General features: G+C 56.9%; 1 protein-coding gene across 1 annotated transcript in view; it reads right to left on the bottom strand.

The window, feature by feature from the left end:
- Positions 1-20,331, bottom strand: part of WNT3 (Wnt family member 3) — a gene marked incomplete at its 5' end in the record, with an annotated part of 40,837 nt that extends 20,506 nt beyond the window's left edge. The window contains 1 exon segment of the mRNA XM_079797989.1: positions 20,252-20,331. Within this exon segment, the coding sequence (XP_079654115.1) occupies positions 20,252-20,331 (80 nt within the window).
- Between the last annotated feature and the right edge of the window lie 3,915 nt (positions 20,332-24,246).

A 24,246-nucleotide genomic window follows, 5' to 3' on the forward strand; every position in this document is an offset into this window, starting at 1 on the left:
CCGCAGCGGGACAGTTTCACAACATAAGACGATGCTAGGCGGAGTTCCCAGGGGCCTAGGAAATTCTCCGCCAAAGATGAATAACCCGAGTCTCCCCCCAGTAACTTTCAGGGGGTCAGGGAAACTGAGGGACAGAGGAACAACCAGACAGATTCAGAATGTGGACAGTCCACAAGCTACAGGCTGGACTCTCCAAAAAGCCAGAGTCATTTTCCTTAAGGTGTGTGTGTGTTGGGTAGGGGAGGCGTGTTTTAGATGAAAATAAACTTAAGAGACATTAACAATAAAAAAAAAATTGGGACTAGTTTGAGAATCCTAGCCACCAAAGCATTTTGAGGGTACCCGGAGACATCGCAAACACTAGGAATCATTCATTTTTTTAAGTGTGATCATGGAATGTGGTCATGGGCGTGAGGGAGGGGGCGGGGGGGGGGTCATCCTTAGATTTTGGAAATGCGGGGCAAAGAGCCATGATGGGTATAACTTAACTTTGTAATGACTCGGCAAAACAAACAAAGTGTGTGTGTGTGTGTGTGTGTGTGTGTGTGTGTGTGTGTGTGGAGGGGACCGGAGGGGAGAGTGGAGGAATGAATGTGGCAAAATGCTAACGCAGTTGAGCCAGGAGAAATGTATCCTGTATATATAGTCGTGCTATATTTTTTGTTGTTGTTTTTCTGATTGACTTTGAAGGAACAATAAGAACTCGTGGGGTCTTCTTGAACAGAACGGTGCGCAGCGCGGCGCGGGGCGGGGCGGGGCCGCGGGCCAGGGAGACGCGGCCACCGCAGGGCGCTCAGGGCGACGCGCGCCGCCGCCGCCGCCGCCTCCCTTCCCAGGTGGGTATTTCCCCGCATTCCCGGGAGCACGCGCAGGTGAGCGCAGCCCTGCCCGGCACCTGGACTTCCCCCGCTCGGCTTAGGGAGGCTCCCCGCAAGTTCAAAGCCGTGGCTGCCTCTCCCGCCCCCTCCCCATCCGCGGGCGAGGCAGCCCAAGCGAGCCTCGACACCTTCCTTTGCGCCCCTCCAAATCCGTCAGCCCGAGTCCTGCCTGCTGCCGGGCCGCCTCGGCGGGCCGCCGCCTCGCTCCCTCGGTCCTTTCTTCTCAAGGGCTCATTACCACGGGCGCCTGGGTTTTGCAAGCATTTTCTCGGTACCTATTAGGGGCTGTTTTCCGGGTCCACGCAGGACCTCATTAAATGTTCCGGCACTCAAAGGGCCAGGCCACTGGTTCTCCGCCCTGGCTGCGCGACAGATGGCGCGTGGGGGGACTTGAAACTACGGGTGCCTGGGCCCCAGCCCCAGAGAAACAGATTTAATTGGTCTGCGTGCTCCCTCCTGTCTGGGATGTTCTTCTTGCCCCGGTTTAAGAGGAGGCGAGGTGGGGAAGCACTGTCCTAGGTCCCAGACAAAGCTCAGAACCTGTCCAAGGTCACACGCGGGGGTAGGGGGGTGGGGGTGAGGGTGGGGAGGCGGGGAGACAGGGGGCCTCCTCAGGTTGCGCGCGGGGGCGGGGGGGGCACCTCCTCTAGCTCTCAGTATCAGTCCATCCTTTCCAACCCAGGTTTTGTCCATCCCCTCATCCTCTCTCCTGGCCCCTCAGCAAGTCTCCATCTCTACAGCAACGGAGTGAAGCAAGCATTCTGGCCCACTCAAGTGTCCCGGCCCCTCCATTGCACAGCTTAGGTCTAAATCGCATGCCCGTCAGCCGCGCACTCATGTTTCCTGTGATTACAAAACACACGCTAACATGCATTGGAAAAGGCAAGACAAAAAGTCTATTTCAAAAGAAATCATTTCCTCCTACAACCCAATGCTTTATCTGGTGACCCCCAGCCCCAGCCCTCAACCCTCCCGTGCACCCCCTGGGTTTCTGCCCTTATTTCCCCGTCTTCCTGGGGGCCAGCTCACTTTTCGTAGCCCCGCAAACATGTTTGGGAGTAAGTGGAGGTTCTCTCTGCAGAGACGCAGGCCGCCAACAAACACTCCTGTCCACTCACCTCCTCTTGGTCTGTCCTCACTGCCTGCTCCCTCCCCGCCCCTCACTGTGCCCAGCACCCTGTCATCCCACCAGACCCGGCTGGTCCGGGGAGAGCGCAGAGCCACAGGGAAGGCCTGCATTTTCAATCCTGTGCTGTAGTCACGTCCATTATAAAAGCAGAAAGGAATTTCTTCTGGGGCCGGGGGGAGACACATTGGACAGAAAAGAGAAAATCATCACGTACCCACACACAAATAGCAAACATTTAAAGTAAAAAGAATGTCAATTTCTCTACAAAAAGGACGTGTGTTCCATAGGAGGGGGCAGATGAGCGCCGTTACGGTTCCCTCAGGAATCACCTGGCCTGAAAGAAGGCCAGCGTCCCCGCAGGCAGGAGGCGGGGCCCACGAGGCTCTGGGGAGGTGAGGTCATGGGCCTGAGAGCTGTAAATGGAGTAAAGGGGATGCTTTTAGAGGTGCATACCCGGTGGTGAAGAATACAGTTTATTTGGGTAGAGGGTGGTTAATAAGGTTATGAGGAAGTCATTTCTGAACTCTGCTATAGGTAAGGTGGTGAGGCACTCGGGATGGTTATCTTTAGTAATAATAATAGCGAACCTTTACTGAGCCCCGACTAGTGCTAGAGCCATGGAGAGCCCTTACACAGAATATATCTTCTCATTTGCCAAAGAACCCTATGAGGTTATTATTATTATTATCCACGTTTGACAGGTGATGACATGGGCTCAGAGAGGCTAAGGAACTTGTCTGGGGTCACACAGCTAGGAAACGGAGGTGCTGACATGGCTAATAAAGCCATAAGGGGAGGCATTTATTAGGACAAGGTCTCTAAGGAGCATGTTGACGAAGGGCTGAAGGAGGAGGGGAAGGAAGGACTCAGGTCTGTCCTGCTCCTCAGGCTGCTGTCTGGATTTACAGTCCTGTAAACTCCAACCCGAGGGCCTTGCCTATTGATCTTTTTCTTTTGAATGTCGTCATGGACCTTCTCCCCCCTGAGGTTTGTTTCACTGCATGTCAGACGAGGCCAGAGCCACACTCGAGGAGGGATTTGTGTGTGAGGCGGGACATGTGGTTTCAGGACCTCTTCCAAGAAGCCAAACCCAACAGACGCTAACAAATGTGGGCATCGATTTCCCAAGAGAGGTCGGGGCAAATGACACACGTTCTAGCACCTTCCAGTTTGCACAGCGTTTCCCCAAAGAGCATCTTGGCTAATCCTCATTACCAGTGAGGAAACTGAGGCTCAGACAGAGGACCACCAGCCAGGAAGTGGGGGTGGGGGTGGGCCTCTGCTCCCCATCTGTCCGACTCAAATCCCTACTGCTGTTATTTTGCTCTCTGTCAGTGCATTCCAGCAGAATGCATTTATTCAGCACCCACCTCCCTACCCCCCACCCCCTGGATGCCCTGCCCTCAATGGGCACCTGGTGGAGGGTACAATCTAATGGGCAGGCCACGTGCACAGGGACAGAAGGCAAGAGCAAGGAGGCCAGCCAGCTCACAAACCGTCCTGGTGGCAACAGGGAGACCAAGGGGAGGAGGACATAGTGGGATGGGGGACAGATAGCCCAGAAGCCCTCAGTGGTGGGTTTGTGCCCTGAGAGAAAAGGAAGAGGAAGGGTGGTTGCTGGCGTGACCCAAAACACCAAAGTGCAAGGAGCAAAGGGGGAAGGAGGCGGGGCCCGAGGGCCCAGCTGAGGAGTTTGAATCCCACATGCAGTGAAGTGGGGACGACCGTTGGCCTGTAAGATGCCCAGGTCCTCCCTCCGCAGGGCTGGTCCCCCTGGAAAGGAGCCTGTCCGAGCTGGCAGGAACACTGGCTCGTCGGGCCCCAGTTCGGGAGTTCAGTTGGGATCCCGTGGGGCTGAGGAGCCAGAGACCTCAGTCGGCTGTGAGGAAGGGCTCTGCCAAGTCCTTCTGGAATCCCGATCCTCCTTTGTTCACAGAACATTCCGGACCGGACCGGACCGGACCGTGGGGAGGATACGAGTCTAAAATGCAACACCTTCCCAGATTCTCACACTGGTCAAGCCTTTGATGCTAGGGCAGCCGATACATTCCTGGGAGCACCCCCCCCCCCTTCCGGCTGGAGAGGCCCCAGCCCCTTCGCTCACTCCCTCTGCCAGCTGCCCCGGCCGCTTCCACTCCTGCCTCTGCCTTGTGACACCTGGCGGGAAAGCGTACCTCGCCACCTGCTCTGTGCCGCTGAGCCACCGCGTGGACTCTGTCTGTCCTCAGGTGCTGAGGGAGTAGCTGCTCCCCTGCACAGAATGCAGTCCCCCAACTTTCTCTGCTCCAAGAAAAACAGCCTCCTGCGTTCACCACATCATCCCCTCTTCCCCACACCTCTGCTGTGCGCCCAGACCGGGGATGGTGCTGGAATACAGCCCGGCCCATGTGGACAGAGGAGAAGAATGGGGTCAGTCTATGGGGTCCGAGAAGGCCGGCTGGCCCCCCAGGGAAGGGATTCCAGCATGCTCACCTCAGGAGCCAGGGATGGCCCCCGATCCCGAGGCCCCCCAGCCCATCCCTAACCTGTGGTTCCCGCCTTTCACCGGGATAACTGGCCTGGGTAAAAGCGACCACAGGTGTCCTGCCTCAAGCACTCCCTGGGCACACACAGGGCCCTGGGCAAGGTGCTGGGGCGGCGATGGCAAGCTGAAGGCCAGGGTTTCTTGGCCCGGTCTGCAGCACCGTGGGTTCCCGGGGGGCTCTCCCACCAGGTATCTCAGGGGGAGTCCCGCCTCAGTGTCTATCTTATCGGGTCTGCCGTGAAGGTTCTGGCAACCTCAGGCCTCTCAAATCATTCTCACCTGCCACCACTCTCTCGCATGTACACACGCACATAAGAACCAGCCACGCGGCAACATGGATTTCCATCTTTGGGGAAGGATAGAGGATTAAACACACAAAACCTGGATTGGTTCTCAGTGGGGTAATTACAGGGGAACAGAAGCAGAGGAGCTACCCAGCCCCCGAGGGGAAAGCAACACCATCAGTGCTCACGGGCCAGGTGCCCCACCTGCTGACCTGAGTCCTGGCCCAGTGCTGCACCAGCTGCCTACGGTGTCCCTTTGGGGGGCCTCAGCTTCCTCACTGGAAACATGTAAGCATCACCTGCTTCAAAGAGGCTGGAGGGAGGAGTCCTGGAATGATGGAGGCAAAGCTCTTACCACAATCAGCAGTGGTGGTTGCTATTGTTGTAAGTGCTAACCCCGGCCAATGCCATGCTCAGTGCCAGGCACTGTTTCACGTGCTTTACACACATTAACTCATTTAACCCTCCCAACAACTCTGTGAGGGAGATGCTGCTATCGCCACCCCCCTTCGGACAGGGAAACTGAAGTGCAGAGATTAAGTCGTTTGCCCCAGGTCACCCTGGTAGTTAGACACATCCAGTCTGGCTCCAGAGCCTGCGGGCGTAACCACAGTGCTCTGCCGGGCCTCTGCAAGGAGTCAGGGGAGCCATCCATCATTCAGCAGCTGGGGACCGCGCTCCGATGTGGGAGCACAGAGAGGGGAGTGTGACGTGGTGCCTGCCCCGCAGGGGCTCCCGTCTCACAGGGAGACAGATGCCCCAAAAGAAAATTACAGGAGGCCTCCCGAGGAAGAGTGATTCATTCTAGCAGAGGTGAGGGGGTAGGCTTTGTGGAAATACTGTGGAGAGGGTCTGACCCTGGCCAGATAGACCGAGTCCCCAGGGCACAAAGACCAGCGAACTGCCTCACAGGAGAGGAGATGCAGCTGGATGACTGACTTGTTGGCTGATTGCTCTATTCGCTCGTTCGTTCGTTCGCTTGCTCGTTCATTCGTGCATGCATGCATTCTACTCAACCCCCCCCCCCTGGAATGGGTGCTGTGGGCTGAACTGGTTCACACAGGATGACTTAAAAGTTAGTGGGATCACAGCCAGGTTGCGGAGAAGAGTAAGACAACAAGGATAAACTGACATAGGAGAGGGGCAGGTGAATCTTCTAGATTACATTTCCCAAGTGGGTAATAGCTGTTACTTAAGGTGGGAGGGAGACTCAGCTCTGAGAGGTTCAATACTTTTGGAAAACAGATTAAGCCAACGAAAACAAGGGTCATAAATGAAAGAAAGGAAACAAGGGTCATCCCTGGCCTCTCTGTGTTACTAATATGCTAATGAGATGCTAATATGCTAATGAGCACCATTAACACCAAGAGGCTGGAAGTAGCAGGTGGCACTGCTCAAACTTATTTGACCCTGGAAGCTCTTCTCAGCAGGATTACGTGGGTTTGGTGTCAGAAGCACACGTGGTGGCCTGCCCTGGCCCCAAAGGTGGAGGCCCCAAAAGTGGAGGGAGGGAAGGAAGGAGGAAGAGAGAGAGAGAGAGAAAGTAAATTAGGCTGGAGGATTCCCAGGAATGTGGCAGCTCTGAGCTGGGTTTAGAAAAATCCTGGGAAGGTCATGGGCAGGTGGAGAGGTGATGGGAAAGAGTTTTTCCACAGGGGAAACTATGTATAGTGGAGGCCCAAGGAAGTGGAGTTTTGCCCAGGGGCAGGAAGGGAGGATGAGCAGGGCCCAGACCTGAAGACAGAGACCCAGCAGGAGACGGCTGCCACGTCTGCTTTCTGATGTGGGCTGAGGAGCTGAGCGCCTTTCTCCCAGAGGGAAGGAGTCCAGGGTTGGGATAAACTTTAAGGTAAGGATTCACCTTCTGGTCTGCCCTGAAGTGGCTCAGGCAGGGTGGCCCATGGGAACCAAGGGCAGGTGCTGGGCCGGGAGGGAAACTTGCCCTGGTTCTAGTGGGACGGGCCCTCCTAGAAAAAAGTGGCATTCTTTCTGGATAGTAGGCAGGGCGTTCACGGGCCACGAGCGTGCATTTGAGGAGCAGAAAGGGAAGAGGTGGAGAAAGTGGAGAGGTGGGGCAGGGGAGACCCGTCTGGGTCTGGAGCTCGTTAGCTAAGTTTGCTGTCACCAAATGGCCAGTGATGCCCTCTGGCTCTTAGGCAGACAATATGAGGGACTGGAAGCTGAAGGCGGGGGAATTTCCTCAGTCAACCTTACTGTGCTTCACGAGGCTGTTATGGCCAGTGTCTAAGCCATTACAGGACCATAGTAAGCCCACACAGACCAGTCCTTGGAACCCCAGTAAAAACTCTCACAGATACCACATTTGATCTATAGCAGTCCCCCCTTATTCCCCAGGGACACTTGCCAAGACCCCCACTGGATGCCTGAAACTGCCGAGAATACCAAAACCTATACATGCTATGCTTTTCCCTATACACACATATCTATGATAAAATTTAATTTATAAGTTGGGCACAGTAAGAGATAACAATACGTAACAGTAAATTAGTCTTTTTCTCAAAATATCAATATACCCAAAATCTTTTGAATTATTTATTTCTGAAGTTCGCCATTTGGTATTTTTAGACTGCGATTGCCCATGGGTAACTGCAACCATGGGGAACAGGTACGAGGGAATGCTGCAGCCTTCCCTTCCTAGAACTAGAGTCCTCGTGACATGACACCAGGACACCAGGACACAAGGTCCGGCCAGAGTCCACATTCTCTGGGGCCCACTGAGTCACAGAATTCCACCACACACCCATCACTCACTTCTTTCTTCACCCAGGTTAGTTAGTCAGGACAACCCAAGATAAAGGGCATGCTTTCCCTGAGTGTGGCCTTTTCTGTTTGGGAAGGGATCCAGGTCTTTTTGTTCCACAGAAAACTAGCCTGGGATAGAATGTTTTTAGAACCCTTGCTACATTGGAATGACCTACAGAATTCTTTTTTTTTTAACATATTTTTATTGATTTCAGAAAGGAAGGGAGAGATAGAAACATCAATGATGCAAGAGAATCATTGATTGGCTGCCTCCTGCACACCCCTATTGGGGATTGATTCTACAACCCGGGCACGTGCCCTTAACCAGAATTGAACCTGGGACCCTTCAGTCCCCAGGCCAATGCTCTACCACTGAGCCAAACTGTCTCGGGCTGACCCACAGAATTCTTTTTTTTTTTTAATCTTCTTAAATTTATTAAGGCTAGTTTTGTACAGAATTCTTAATTCATTCAGTGCTTACACACCTTTAACTCAGTTCCTGTTTCTTATTTCATTTCAACCTCACATTTCAACTGCCCTGAGATTAGGATTTTTACCCCCATTTTACAGATGAACAAATTGATATATTAAAGAAACTACCCAAAGTTCCATCGCTATAAAGTAGCACATTGAGTTTTATACCAAGGCCGGTTTAGGCCCAGAGCCTACCCACTTTCCGGAACACCAGGCTGCCTCCCAGCACAGAGGCTAGAAGCTCAAGTCTGGACCCTCTGGGGAATCACAGAATGAGGGAAAGGAAAATGCTCCCAGGGAGCCGGGACCAGCTGAGCCTGGACATGAGCTAGCTTGGACAGAAGCCAGGTTCATTGGCCAACAACCGGCAGAATTACCAACTGTGCTCCTGCAATATTCAGGCTCACTGGGGATACAAAGACATACAAAGCAGAATCCTGCCCTCAACGGACTGATACTCTAGTTGGGGAGATAAGACAGATGCCCATGAAGAGGAAACTAGTGACAAGAGCCAGTAGGTCTTCCTGGGAGGCCCTCATTGCGGCAATGGGAATCCAGCTGGAATTGGAAGACTGAGCCTGTTATTGGCAGATGACAGAGGACCCTCATCCCACCACCCACCTCAGAGGACCTACTGTGTGCCCCGTGCTTTGCTGGGTGATGTGGGTACAAAGATAATGGAAACCTGGTCCTGCCCACAGGGGGCTCACAGTTTAGTCAATAACGCAGATAGACCGAGTAGGGGGCCGAGCTTGGCCACGTGCTGAGGGAAAGCTGCCCAGAGGAAATGGAGTCTGAACTGTCCTTTGAAGAATGAATGGGAGTTCACAGAGGTCGTTCCAAGAGAAGGCAGGGGCAAATGCAAAGGTCTGGAGGTGGGAGCTACTATACAAACAACACAAACAGTAAAACGAGATTAACAATGGCAAAGTGTGTGGGCACCAGACCCTGAGCTAAATCTCACAGTGGCCCTCATTTTACAGAGAGAAAACTGGGGCTCAGGGAGGTTCAGCTCACCCAGATATTAAAGGCAGAACCATCTAGAGCCCAGGACTGATGCACCCTGAAGCCCATGCTTCTATCCAGACAAGTGAAAGCAGGTCACGGGGTGGAGGTGGGGATGTGAGGGTGGGAGATGATGGAGAGTTAGGAAGGGGCTAGGTCCAGCAGGGCCTCTGGGCCATGGCCATGCTAAGGAGCGTGGACAACACAGTCAGAGCTCCCGGCTGAATGCTCTTCTGATTGAACCATTCATTTAAAAAAAATGACAAAACCCACCAAACTCAAAGAAAGATCCTCTGAGGCCAAGGAGGAGTAAGACAAGGACCCAGCTTAACAAATAGAAACTTGAAGTTAAGAGTTGACAACAGACTACAAAGCCGTGTTGCTAATGTAGAAGGCACTCAACCTGCTAAGGAAAGAAGGTAAAGACAACAAATATTTATTGAGCATCTACTAGGTACTTGCCAGGCACAGAGAACCCAGCAAGATAGCACCTGCCCTCAAAACACATGGAATTAAATAACAATAAAATGAAATAAAAACCAGGATCAAGGTGAAGGAGAAGACAAATATGCCAGGTCAAGGTCAATACAGGTGCAAAGGTTGAGCTTCAAGCTTGACTCCGGGTTTCCCAAGAGCCAGGAAACTTTATCTGAAAGGAGAAGCCATGCTAGTTCCCGGGGAGAAATAAAGCTAAACATTAACTTGTAAAGGTCAAGTAAAAACTCAGCTCTGTCAGAGATACTAACACAAGAATTGGCTTGGGCAGAATCCTCTTTCTTGCAATTGTTTTCTCGTATGTGCATGACACCGACCAGATGCCAAGGAGCAAAAAGGACTCGTAGAATGACAAAGCCTATAGCTGGAAGGAACACGAGGGGTCATTTGCTCTCCCTCCCTCCTGTTTCACAGGTGAGGAAACGGAGGCCCAGGAAGCAGTGATTGGCCCAAAGCCACCACTCTCCCCTGCAACAAAACGGTCACTGGGCCACTACGGCCTGCTTCGTACAATCCCAGCTTGAGGACAGGTGGGTAGTTGGCCAGTGACTTATACATGGTCCCCAATAAGAGCCCTCTCAGAGGTTCAGCAATCGTGTCAATAACCCCAAGGCAGCAGCTCTCAAGTTGAAGGTCAAATGTAATCACGCCACAAAGCCATCCTTTGAGAAACGAGACAGAACAAGTAAATTCTTGCTCCAAAGAAGAAGTCCACTTCTGAGCCTGAATGGTGGCAGAAGGAACAAGCTTTGGGCCCAGCAGGACATGGGTTCAGAGAGCAGGCTGCAGGACCCGAGTCCCCACCTGTGAAATGGGCAGAATTTGGTTCTGGATTATGATGTGTGAATAGGGACCAGCCCATTGCCACCGTCTACAAACATACTGACCTGTTCCTGGGTGGAGAAACAAGTCCTGCCAAGTGGGATTGTTACACTAAAGACGTGGACAGACACCTGAGTATAGTGTGAGCTGGTGACCCTGGGGGACAGATAGGGTACATTTGCAAATAGAGCTGGGACAGAGAAACCGAGACTAAGGAGACTCAGCCTTCTGAGGCCCCTCCACAGCTCCGGCTGTTAGCCACGCATGGCCTGAGCCACATGGGCCTGAGCTGAGCAGCCGGCACCAGCTTCAGCCGCCTTTCTAAGTCAGCAGAAGCAATGTGCTGAGCCTCGGGTCACGCCTGGGGAGGGGGTTTATTCATTCTGCTCATTCAGTCTGTTCATGACAGTGGCATGATTCACATGTGCATCTGACACTCTCAGAAACCACTTTTGTCCATGCGCCTCTTCAGGGGGTTTGACACTCAGCACAGGGTGGTGTTCTTGCTTACCGAGCCCTACTGTGTGCTGGACACCGGGAAAGGGGCACCCCCGTGACTAGAGCTCAGGGTCTCCCTTGGTGGGGGGCAGCTAGTAGTCTAGCAGAGGAAAGCAAGACACGCAAAGCCCCTGGTCGAAGGCAGTGGGAATATATGGCAGGTCTGTCCCCTGGGGGGAGGAGAGGAGCGAGGGTGACATCTTCCCTGAGAGGGCAGTGGCTCAGAAATCTAGGTGGAGGGTTTTGATCTGGGTCTTGAAGACAAAACAGAATTTCAGTAGCTGAGTGTGGGGAGGGGAGAAGGGGTGTCGAAGTATTTCAATGAACAGGCACAGAGTGATGTGGGGGGACTTATCGGGGTCATGAAACATACCACTGACAGGTGGGTAGAGGCCAGTCCTAGGGAACCTTGGTGCCTGACAAGAAGTGGGGAGGCATGGGAGTTTTTATTTATTTATTTAAACATATTTTTATTGATTATAGAGAGGAAAGGGGAGGCAGAGAGAGATAGAAACATCAGTGATGACAGAGAATTTTTGGTTGGCTGCCTCCTGCATGCCCCCCACTGGAGATCAGGCCTGCAACCTGGGCATGTGCCCTTGACCAGAATCGAACCCAGGACCCTTCAGTCCACAGGCTGACGCTCTATCCACTGAGCAAAACCGGCTAGGGCGCCATGGGAGGTTATAGAGCAGGGCGGAGACACGCTGAGAAAGCCAGGTTAGGAAGATAAGTGGGCAGGACGCTGGTTTGTGCATGGCCACGGCTCCTAGCTGCATTCCTAAAGGGCTGCCAGGAGATGGGTTTTCCTCGCGGGCCCAGCTGCTCTGGCAGGTCAGTGGGACTCTGTGCCCAGGGGCAGGCTTCACAGAGGGCCCCTCAGACCTGGGTGCTGGGTCCTGTTGCTCACGTCCCCCTCTCTACCCCTAACACACACACACACACACACACACACACACACACACACACACACACACACAGTCCTCCCTGTTTTCCAGCCTAGCTCAGGTGAAGGGTCTCCCAGTTTGAGTCCTAATCCAGGTGACTAGGGTTTCCTGATGACCACAGACCTCGGAAGAGCCCTTCTGGCTCTGGCCCTTTTCCCTCAGCCCTCGTCACCTCCACCCACATCTCCCACCGTGTGTCCTGCTTAGAAATCCCGCTCAGGCCTGTGATCTCTGTGTGAGGTCGGGAGGGCTCCCAAGCCCCGTGGCCTGAGCGGTGAACCTGGGCTGCCCTGTTGCCCACTTGGCCTCAGACCTCTGCTCCCTCCCCTGGGCACTACCCACTGTGCCCCAGGGCCCCCACAGGAAGGAGCTGAGAACTCCCCTGTCTGTGCCCCTTTCCGTCCTTTCCTGGAAATCTCCTCCGGAGAGTCCTGACGGGTCTGCTCTGAGCACCCCCTGGCCAGGGGCTGGCTCTTGCTCCTCTCTGCCGGGGGGACCAGCGATGCTGCGACCTTCTCTAGGAAGAACGTGCAGCTTCTCCGAGGGCTTTCATCAGGAATATTCCTCCTGGAGCTCTTAGCAGCCCCGCTAGTAGGCAAGGCAAATGGTTGGTACTATTCATCGCCCATTTTGCAGATGAGAAAATAGAGGCCTGGGGAAGGTAGAGACTCGTCCATGATCTCTTGGCTGTTTGAGTGTAAAGGTTTAGCACTCCCACCTTGCCCTGAGGCAGCTCTCAGTGACCCCCCCGCCCTGCCACCACCACCACCACCACCACCAGGCACAGGTGACCCTAATAAGCTGGGCAGCCAGAATCCAGGATTGAGATCTCAGAGCTGGAAGCCCAAGGCCAACGACATGTCCAGCTCCCCTCGTTAGCGAGGCCCAGAGCAGGCCTAGTTATTGACTGCCTAAGGTTACCCCGGAACTAGTGGCAGAGCTAGGGCTCAGGTCCCCTCACACCCCACAACACCCCCTCTCGTCTCCGAGCATCCGTTCCCAGCTCTATCCTTCCCCGAGATGTATGGGTGTGCCTGACATTTCTGGAATTCACTCCACACACACAACGAGGCCATTTTGAGAAGGCCCGCCTCAGGGGGAACCGGAGCGCTGTCTAGTGTCCCCATCCTGACCCCTGCCAACTCCCCCCGGCTGTACATGCCAATCTGCAAACAGATAAATAGACGCCATGGGCCTGGGCTTCCCACCCCCTGCCCCCCACACACCTTTCTAGCCTCAAGAACTAGAGGCGGAGTCTTAGGGTTTCAAAGCTGCAGCCGAGGCCGCCTGGGAACCAAGAGGCAGTCGAGAGATGTCAGGCTGCTTGCCACATGAGTCAGGGATCCAGATGCCACCACGGCAGGTAGCTGGACAGCATGGGCTGCTTGTCAACAGCGCTGAAGGGACTTTGGCTTTCGCAGTTGAATTGTGGTGACTCCTTGAAATGTCAGTTTAATACGAGGACTAAACTTTCTCTCCCTCGGATGCTCGGCTGACCCTGCCCGGAGCACTCTTCTAGATCTAAGGCCGCCGTGTGCCCACATACCACAGGCTGCCTAACAACAAGAACTGACTCTGGGCCCTAGCTGGTTGGGCTCAGTGGATAGAGCATCAGCCTGCGGACTGAAGGGTCCCGGGTTCAATTCCGGTCAGGGGTATATGCCCGGGTTTCGTGCTTGATCCCAATAGGGGGCGTGCAATCATTGATGTTTCTCTCTCTCTCCCTCTCCCTTCCTCTCTGAAATCAATACAAATATGTTAAAAAAAAAAAAAAAAAAAAGACTGTGGACCTCTTAGCACAGAGCTGGGTCCCCAGCACCCAGCCGGGGGGCCCACCGAGACCGAACAACAGAAAAGCACACACTTGAAGGAAAGACCAAGAAGCACCAGCTGACAGGGCACTGAGGGAAAGTGTAGGGTTGCCAACCTCCGGAAGATTCTAGAAACCCTCTGCCAAGTGCATTAGCTATTGACCTTTCCAGGAGCAGGAGTGATCTTTCCCAGGTGGCCCTGTGTCCCAGCGCCCTCTGCCACCCAGACTCCCCTGGAGGAGTCCCAGGAGACAGGACTCTGACCTCGCCCCTTTTTCTCCACCCTCAGGCCTTCCTTCTCTCCCGACCTAGACCTAGTCTCTCCCTGAGAACAGGGAATTCCTCTCCAGCAGCAGGAGGAAGAGGGACCCTGCCTGGAGTTGGGACAGTTACAGGGACAGGGCCTGGAGGGGGAGGGTGTAGCCGTGGGTCCCCTGCTGCCGCCCCACTCACACATCCACCCCCCCCCAAAGAATGTAATTAAGCAGCAGGCCTCTGCCAGGAGCCAAGCTTTCTGCCTTCCGTCTATAAATCACCTTCTGAATCATCTCTCAGCTCCTGGAGGAGCAACTTCTGCTCGGGCTGCTCCAGGCGGCCCCAGTGCCACTCCCCCCACCCCCTGAGCCTGCCTCCCCCCACCCCCCAGCTCCAGGTCCCAGCTGGAATGGCATGGCTGCAAGAGTCTGGAAAACTGTGCGGTGGGAGGCAGGTTAGGGGAGACTCCAGTGCCCTCTTTCCCTTCTCCTTCCTGGGCAGGCAAAGAGCTAGGTTCAGGGTAACCTGGCCTAGCTCCCTCAAGTTAATAATAGAGCCACAGGCTCATAGTCACCAGTGGGAAGTATAATGGGGCAAGCTGGCTCTGAGGATAAGGAGAAAACTGAGCCAGGTAGGGCCAATCTGGGAGGGCTTCTTGGAGGAGGCAAATTTAGATCCAAGACTTAAAGGCCTTATAGTAGTTCCTGTATGTCAGGCATTATTCCAAGAGCTTTGCATGTATTCATTCATTTGCTCTTCACAGCCATTCTCTGAGGTAGAAGCAGTCATTATTCTCATTTTCCAGATGGGGAAACTGAGGCTCGGAGAGGTTACCTTGCCCTAGGTAGTACATGAAAAAGCCAGACGTGAGTCTGGGAAGGCTCCAGAGGAAGGTGAGCATTTGGGGGAAGTGAGGTTTGGAGGTGCAGGCAGGCTGGCCCGGCAGCGGTGGAGCCGCCAGCTTTGGAATTGAGGTCAGATGGGGCTGCAGAAGTAAAGGGCTGGGCTTCCCAAGCCAGGCTCCAAATGTCTGAATGGGTGGCCTGGGATGGGGGGTGGGGGTGGGGGAGGCAGACTCACTGGGGCCACATGGAGCTCCATGCTTCACAGCAACGAATTGGGTCCCTGTCACGGTCCTATGGACTCACAGAGGCAGACGAGACCAATCAGTGTGGTCAAGGACGAGGAAGCCCTGAGGGAGGCAGAGACTTGAAGTGCAGAGAAGGAGAGGGACTCATCCTCGGTCAGTGGGTAGGAAGCTCAGAACTCGGACTCCTGGCTGTCAGCACTTCCTGGCACCCAAGCTCACGTGAACATGTCGATGGGATATCAGGATGGTCTTAGCCTTTGAAGGAGGCATACCTCCTCCCCGAACCAGGGACACGGGGTAGAGAATGCCTGTCCTTCCGTGGTGGCTTTAGAAGGGTTCTGTGGCTCACAGCTGCGTGGGTAGAAAAGACTGGAAGACCAGGTCCCCCTCGATGGACGGCTCACTCCATGCTGAGGCCAGAAAGATTTTCCTTCCCCCCAGCTCTCCTCAGAAGCATCTGTGGCTGCTTTCTCCTTGGAAAGTCACCTCTCCTTCCCCAACCTCAGTCTCCTTGCCTTTTGCCCAGACCAAGAAGGGACCTATTCAAAGTCTAGAGAGAGCCCCAGGGTCATAACTCCCTTCCCACCTCCCTCCCCCTGTGCCCATATCACCTTGTCCATTCCACAGCTGCCCAAGTGCCTTTCAGGTGTATCAGCGTTAAGCTCCGCAGAGAGCAGGATGGGAGATGCTTGCTTGGCTGAGTCTATTCATTGGGGATTTCCACCTAGGGCCCTTTCCATCTTCACCAGTGACTGAGCACGCGCCCAGATGCCAGAGAGTGTGGGTGCTGGGGGCTCTGGCTGGGTCTGCCACTGGGAAAACTGCAGGGAGGGAGGAGAGAGTGCCCGCTAAAGGACTGGGCACCATGGTCTAGCTCCTGCCTCTTCTGACCTTTCCCACAAAGGTCTTCCCATTGGGCAGGTGCCCCACCCCACGGTCCTCAGGATCCCTGGGGCGGGGTGATGTCAGGACCAGGCTCCATCCATGGCTCACCTCTTACTTAGCCCCAGAGCTGTTGACAAAATGCTACGAAATTCTAGGAGAACTTTCCCTGACAGCCCCTTCCCCCAGGCCTTCCCCACATTAAAGCAGGATCTTCTACGAACATAATAACTCAGCACCATGCTCCTGGTATTATTACAACGTTTGACTTATTTTGTTTTGTTTGTTTTTTTAAGCAAAATGTGGTCCCATCAGAAGAATACAAACAAATCAGCCACCACTTGTACTTCCTTTGGACACCAAGCTCCGCCCACAGTGGGAGTGGGGTGGTCAGGAGGGCTGTTCATTCACTTCCAAGAGACCTGGATTAATTTCCCTGCCACATCCCCCCAGGGAAAGGCCTGCCCTGGAAGGGAGACCACCCGCTTAAAGCCTGGCCATTCCTGGCCCTTCGATCTGGTATCTGCTCATCTGTCTGTCTGTCTGTCTGTGAGATCAACAGCCTCCAGCCAGCTCAGCTCCTCGCCAGCCCCAGCCCCAGCCAGCTGTAATTCCTGCCTGTTACAAGTGTTAACACCTGGCCCGGGGGCCTTCCTCCCCCGCAGTCTCCAGGTGCCTCCCTGGGCCCAGCCCACTGACCCCCACGGGGTTTGACTGAACATGTTCACAAGCCTCTGAAAGGCGGGTGGAGGTGGGAGTGGGGGAAGGGGGACGGGGAGGCAGAGGGACACCTGACAGATGGGGAAACTGAGGCAGGGCTTAGGGCAAGCGCTTGAGTTGGGGAATAGATCTCAGGATGGTGGAAAGAGAATTCAGGCGTATTTCCCAGCTCACCGCCCTTGACTTCTGCAGGACACTTTCCACCCCAACCCCAGCTGTGGGGCAGTGCAGGCTGGTGATCCCTGAGTGAAATGGGGGGTAGGGGTGGGTGGGAAACAGGCTCAGATAGGTGGGTCACACAGAAGTGAGGTACCCTCCCAACCCCTAGCACAGAACTCCTCAATCAGGGCCTCGGCCTCTGGAATGCAGTAGGCACTAGGCCGGGCCCTAATAAGATAGTTCATTCCCCCCCCCCCCCCCCGCCCCGAGAAGGAGAAGAAAGACAAGTCCCTCCACCTGGCGCTCACTGCGACTGACAAGAAGAGTTCTAGAAACCAGTGCTGCTGTCACCTCTTCCTGTCCCAGTGGCTGCAGGGCCCTGGAGCACATCATCTTCCAGGGCCTCTCTGTCTGAGGCCCTCATAGCTCTCCCTTCCGGTCTACCATCTCTCAGGGCTGAGGCCTGCAACGCAGGATGTGGGGATTCAGGGTGCCTTCTGAGGGGTGGCACAGGTAGAAATCCCAGCTAAATGGTTTCCCCTGTAAATCCCTCCTGGGGAGTGCGTGAGCTGGGTGGGCCAAAGTGGGCAGGGGCCGGCGTAATGAGCTCAGATGCTAAAAGGCCTGGAATCTGACAGCCTCGGGGCAGAGGGGGAACAGGAACCTGAGGCCCATCCACTCTACTGTCCCTGTCCCAGCCCGGGCCCTGGCCTTGGTCCCAGCCCTGAGAAGGTGACTCACCCTCTATCCCGGCTCCAAGACCGAAGACAGTGGGCCTAAGAGGGGAAGGCTGCTGACCACCGTCCTCAGGCAGACAGGATAAGCTTGTGGCGAGGGCGGCTCTGCACCCCACACCCCACACTGCCCAGCCCAGATCCCAGGTCAGCCGTGCCCCTTGCAGCTCCCTTGTTAGACCTTTGTCTCCCGCTGAACTGTCCCACCAGGACCATGAATGCCCCCCATCTCAGGATGTCGCTCACACCCATAGGTCGTCTGTGCGCAAACATATCCGTAGCCACAGGCCAGCCGTGGTCACTGGCACTCGAAGACAGGGTCATAGGCAGCCCCAGACACAGCCATATTTTCAAGCACAGTCAGGCCATGGCCATGAGCACGGATATCCATGCACAAAGACATCTGTGGGGCTTTCCCCTTACACTGTCGTGAAGGCATGTGCACACATGCACACACACACGCACACAACACTCACATGCCCAGTCATGATCACAGTCATGCAGTGTCATAAGCAGACACAGGTGCTGACCTTCACATGGGCATAGATACTTCTAGACTTTCTCTCTCTCTGACACACACACGCACACACACATCATAGAATCAGCCACTTGCTGACACTTGTATGCAGACACAGCAGCACACCCTGTCACGGGCTGTGGATCCCCCAGGCAGATCTCACACGAGTTCACATCCATGATCACCCGGTTGCAGGCACAGACACTCCTATTCGCAGAAACACACTAGTGTACAGATGACGCCCTTTAGGGGTCATAGACCTAGAACACACACACACACACACACACACACACACACACACACACACACACAGGTCTCTGCTCAGACAAAGCAGCATCCCTGTCCCCCCAACCCCCAAACAATCCATGTGGCCAGTATGGCTTTCCAGGTTTCCCCAACACCTTTCTATTGGGTGGTTCCTATCTAGATGCTCCCCGATACACCATTCCTCACCAGACCCCAGCCCTCCCACCGGCACTGCCCAGGAAGTGCCTCCTCCAGTTCCCAGAGCAGGAGAACCTGGTCTCTCCAGCTCATCCCTGCAGCCCGAGGGGCTCCACACCCTCTCCTCCTGCCCTCCCCGGCCAGGGTCCCTGTGAAGGCGAAGAACAGCACGGCCTTAGCAGGGGGGCGGGAGGGGGGCGGGAAGACAGGCCGGTTTCCGCAGCGGCCTTCCCTGCAACGGGCATGGCCCCCAGCCTGGAATCTCCGGCCGCCCGGGCCACCCCCACAGGTTTCTTTATGCACAGGCGGCCTGGGGCCAGCCCAGTGCCCAGGGAAGGGTGGGCTGGGCAGAAGAAAGACTTCCCCTTGGGTGTCTGTCCTGGGAACAACTCTCAGCACCTTATAAACAGAGATCCTCGGCCATGCCTCCGTCCCAGCCCTCACACATCCAGAAATAAACACTGCCACCCCCCAAGCAACTGGAGGCAGGCTCGGGCTGTCGCCCCCAATCTCCTGGCTCTGCTCCCCCGAACCCTGGCTAGAGAAGGGGTGGCAAGACAGGGAAAGGGGGACACGCAGGTGGCACCACACCCTGGTGGCTCTCCTCTCCCCCAGGGACCACAGCCCCTCCTCTTCTTCCCAGATCCTAAATTCTTACCCCTCACCTCCCACCCCCAGGCCCAGGCTGTCCTATGTCCAGGAGGGGAAGATTCTTTAATTAAAGTTTTCCGGAATGCAGGGGGCTGGAGACTGAGGAGAGGCGGGTGTAATTTAGAGAACTGGTTTCAGTGTGTCTTTCCCCTCTGGCCTCTGGGACCTGCCGGGGGGCGATGAGGCCGCTTGGAAAACAAGGGGACTCCCTGGGATTGAGGCTCCCAAGGGCTGTTTATTCCTCGGTCGGCTCCCCCATCAATGCACATCGCCCCAAAACACCGCGCCTGGTTTCCTAGCCTTATTTACTAAAAATGTCTTTTGTATCCGCATTTCTCAGGGATGGAATTCTCCTTTCCCTCGCTCCCTTTCTCCTCGGTCCTCGGTTTTCCAAAAGGAACGAATTTAACATGGAGAATTGGGGTTTTGGTCGGAGAACAAACCCACCCCCTTCCGAACAACTACATGTTCAAGGAGCCCCCCCTTTTGCCAGGATGGACAAGCAAAAAATGAATAAAACGCGAATTCAATGGCATCCCGGATCAGCAAATACCACATTCACTTCTGAGGCTCAAGATTAATCTAGAGCAGAGTGGGGAGAGTCCGATGAAATCCCCCCCATTCCCCTGCCCCTGGGATCCCTGAAGCCACGGGGGTCTGAAATATGAAGGCAAATGGGGGTTATTGTGGGGAAATCTCTTGATGGAGGCGCCGGCAGAGGTGTGGGTGGCAAGGACGGAACAGGATGGTTTTGCCCATGAAGACCCCAAAATGGAGAAGAGGAGTGGCTGGGCCCCAGGGTCAGCGTTGGATTTCCACAAACCCCACTGCGAGCAAATAGGGGGTATTGGGGGGGTCCCCAGATTGGGATGGGTGGAGGCTGAGGATGTAAGATCAGGAGACCTTCTGAGACGGGGAAAGTCCTCCACTCCAGCCTCTGCAGCGAGTAGCAGGGAAAATGGTGATTATCAGAGAAGCCAGGAGTTGGATTCTGAAGGCGACACCAGCAGAAAATCCAGGGGGGGCGGGGGGTAGGGAGTGGGGGGCTGCAAGGAGGCAAGGAGAAAGGAGCCCCAGCCCGGCCCGAGCCCACCCCCAGCCGGCGCCCCCCACCTCCCCGGGCCGCGGCGAAGAAATCGGGCCGCGGGCAGACAAGAGGCGAGTCTTACCACCAAATTGGGTAGCCGGCGAGGACCCTGGTGCCACCGAGCAGGAGGCCGAGGAGCAGCCCGAGCAGGTGGGGCTCCATTAGAAGCGGCGCCGAGGAGGAAGTTTGCCCCCGACCATGAAGAGGGGGAGCGACGCCCCCAATAGTTGGAACAAAGTCCACTTGAGATTGGAAATGACTTTCGGGCTTGTCAGAAGCGCACCTCCACCCGCAGCCGCCCCCCTGCGAGCCCAGCGCGGAGCAGCCGGGTTTGAGGATGTCAGCGAGCAGCCAATCAGCGCCCGCGGCCTAAGGTAAGAGATGAGTCTGTAGTTCAGCCTGTCAATCACGCGCCCCTCCCGCCCGGCCCACGAGTCGGGCTCGGGGAAGGGCATCGCCCTGCAAACTTGGGCAAAGCCCGCGCCCCGGACACAGGGAGAACTTGGGGGGGACACGGCCCGTTGGACCCTCTTGCTGGCCCCGCACCGCCGCGGCACCCTGCCGGCCGGGTTTAGGGAGCTGGGGGCGTTCGCGTGGCGCCGGGTCGGCGTGGGCACGGATGGGTGTCTCCCTCTCCCTCGGGGGGGGACCGTGACCCCTGGGGACTTGGGCCCGTGAGGAATCGACAGTAGAAAGCACGGAGATGTTCCCCGGAGCCTCGCCCCGGCAGGACCGGAGCCGAGGGTCGCGGAGGGGGCTGGGAAAGGCAGCCCCTCCCAGCCTCCAGCCTCCGAGCCCGAGAGCCACCCGCCACCCGACCCGGCCGCGGGAGGTCGCTTCGCGGGTGTCCGAGGGGCGCGCGGAAGGGTCTGCGGAGGCTCCAAGGTCTGGCCGCGGGCGGCGCCGGGGGACGGAGCCGTGTCATCGGAGTCTTTTGTCAGGGCTCAGATCGGTATCGGGACCTCCTGCTGCCTTTGCATTTCCTGCAACTGACACCAGCGGCCAGTTGCATTTCCTGCTCCGGAGCCGGGTCACTTTCTCCTCTTCGAGGGGTTCAGGCCAGGCCGCCAGCGCCGGTCGGAAGCCTGACCCGCAGTCCCGTTTGGATCTTGGGGATGGACTGTTAGGGGGTCCTCGGAACACCCTGCTGCCCTCCAGACACACCCCTGCTCCCCAACTCTCCTGCCCTTGGCTTCAACCTGCGGTTTGCCATAACGTCCCTTTGCCCCGTGTGGACACCAAGTGCACCCCAATAACCGCCCCCCCCTCCCCCGCCGCCCTCACCATAGCTAAAAAGTCCTTCCAAGCCCCGTGGCTTCTTTTTGTCCTCGCCCTCTACAAAGTCAAGGAATTAGGTCTCAGCCTTGAGTGGTGCTGAGATGGAGGGCACTCCTTGGGGGGACTTGCCCGCTGTCACCTGGGTGGCCTGCCCCCCAACTCCCCTCCCTGGCCACCCAAGGCCTCCAGAGGCACTGGGGACCCTGGAGCAGCCCTGGGCCTGGGGTGAAGCAAGCAACGCCAGTGAGAGGGGGGCAAGGGCCGCTGCTCAGAGACCCGAAGCAGGAGGCGCAGCCCCAAGTCCTGGGGAGGCCTTGGAACTCGGGCTTTTCCAGGTGGGGGGCACGACTGGAGGAAGTTCATGCCAGGGGCCAGACATTTCTGGCCTTTGATCTGGGCCACCCATGCCCACGGCTCGAACCCGCTGGCCCTGCGCATCCCGAGAGAGCTCCCTACGCACGGGGCTGCTGCGGGCGCGGGAGCTCGGGGAGCTGGCCCCCGGGCACCAAGGGTCGGGAGAGCCGCCTGGGCTTGTCACGGCTTCTGCTGCGTTCCTAGCCCGGCTGGAGGGGGTGGGGTCGGGGGAGAGATGAAAGAGAGGAGGGAAGGAGAGAAAAGGGAGAGACAGTGCAGGAGAGAGAGAGAGGGAGAGGCTGGCGGAGAGACCGAGAAACGCGGAGACAGAGAAAAGAGGGAGGGGAGACGAGCAGAGGGAGCCCAGGGAGACAGAAGGGGGAGAGGGGAAGGGGAGAGGCTGCGAAGGGGAAGGATGAGCAAAGGGAAAGCCCTGGCCTGCCCGGGACGGCGGGTGGGGTGTCGCCTGCGGAGATGTCCGAGTGGTGGGCTGCCTTAGGCTCCTTGTTTCTCCTTCACCTGGAAAGGAGGCCACAGTGGCTTTGCTATTGTCCCCAACTTCGGAGCCCCGGCGCCCTGCTCTAGGGGTGGGGAGCTCTCACACCCCCCTAATGGCCTGCCAGGTCCCACTGGACTTCTGTCCACCCAGCAGGGCCTCTCAGCTGGTTTTCTGATCCGAGGTGCCCGTGGGAGTTCAGATCCACCTGACCGAGTGGGGTGCTCCAGAGCCTCATCTTCTCTTTCTGAGAGGCCAGGAGGACTCCCTTCCCTGGCCACCACGACCCCACTACAAACTCCGTGTGGCTGGAGGTGGGCGCTGGACTAGATGACCTTTCGGGGTCATTTCGGGACCCCAGAATTCCACAGGTGCCAGCCCCGGGCAGTGGGGACAGAAGATTTCTGAGGCTGCGTGTGGGCTGGCGATTGGCAGAGCCGTGCCCAGCCTGCAGCCCTGGCCATGTAGGTGAGACTGGGCATCCCCTGAAGGGGCACGTGTATGATGCCTCCTCCAGGCAGCTGGGAGCACGGGGAGACCCAGGTCAGGAACACGGAGAAGGGGATGGAAGGGAGGCCAGCCAACAAGGGGGTGGGAGCCGGTACCCCAGCCCTGTGCTGGCCGCGCCGCGGCGGGAGGAGAGGGCTGGGAGGCGGTGTGGGAACTTGTGTGCGGCCGCAGGGGCCCTGGAGAGTGGAGGCCTGTGCGGGGATTTCCCCCCCACTTGAAAGCTCCCCAGAGGAGGGGATTCCTGATCCCTTTCTCCTCCCCTGCCAGGTGTCCTTCCTTCAACACAGGCTTAATTTCCTTCCTCCTGCCTGCCCAGCGCTGCCGGTTGGAACACAGGCATGGTCCCTGCCGGGAGGGGGAGGGCGCCCCCGCGCCACGTGTCACAGACGGAAGCGCCTTCTCTCTAACAGGCACCCCGGACCTCAGGGTGGGCTGCACTCGATGGGGAAAGGGTTAAATTTACTTCCAGGCCGGCTAGAGTGAGGAGGTGGAGGCCTCCCTGCGGTGGACCCTGAATGGGGGGGGTGGCCTCTTGAAAAAGGGGCAAAGGAGGCCGCGACGGCCCGGGGTCTGGGGGCTAGGGGTCGGCGGGGGGAAGCACTTTGTGTTGTGTGTGTGAACCTCGGGGACTCCGACCCGCCCATCTGCAGGCCGATGGCCCACCCCCATCGCACCCCCACCTCTCTAGCTGCCCCCGGGCTCCTTTTGATGTGCGCTCCCCAGGGGCGCGCCGTCGGCCGCTGTGGATTCCGCGCGGCTCCACCGCGCCCCCGGCGGAGGCACCGCCGAGACAAAGAGCCCGGAGGCCTGGCCCCGGCCCGCCCGCAGGGGGCTCCCCGTCTGTCGCGCGGAGGGAGGAGGAGGTCTCCGGTCGAGCGTCGTGCCATTCATTTTTACTGGGAACAGGGCGATGGCTGCCGGGGGGCTGGGGGCCCGGGCTAACCTGGGGATGGAGGCGAGGGGCGCAGCCAGCGCGCAAGGCCAAAGGCCTCATACTCATAGGCCACGGAGAACCGCACGAAGCGGGCGCGTGGGGGCTCCTCGCTCTCTGACCTACAGAAAGGGGCTTTGGACTTTCTGCTGAGAGCCATAGGCGCCGCAGACCGTTTCCAGCAAGTTCCTTGGAGGCCACCAGAAAGCTGGGCAGCCTGGAGGCAGGAGGGCCAGAGCGTGGGGTGCTGAGGCCAGGCGTTCATGGAACAGGATTTCTTTCAACTGCCCAGCGTAGGGATAACGTCCTGGAAATGCCGATAGCCTGCCCAGGGCAAGCACTTTGGTGAGCAGCAAGTATCAGTGGGGCACACCAAAGCGCCCCAAGCCTGCCAGCCTCTCCATCCCCAGGCCCCGGCGCGCCCCCTGGCGGCGGTGCGGATAATAAGGCAAGAAATTCGGCAGCGAGGAAGGGGGCCCCGCCCCGCCCCGCCCCGCCCCCGTGGGCC

This window comes from Cnephaeus nilssonii, assembly GCF_951640355.1.
Source record: "Cnephaeus nilssonii genome assembly, chromosome: 19".
Taxonomy (NCBI): Eukaryota; Metazoa; Chordata; class Mammalia; order Chiroptera; family Vespertilionidae; genus Cnephaeus; species Cnephaeus nilssonii.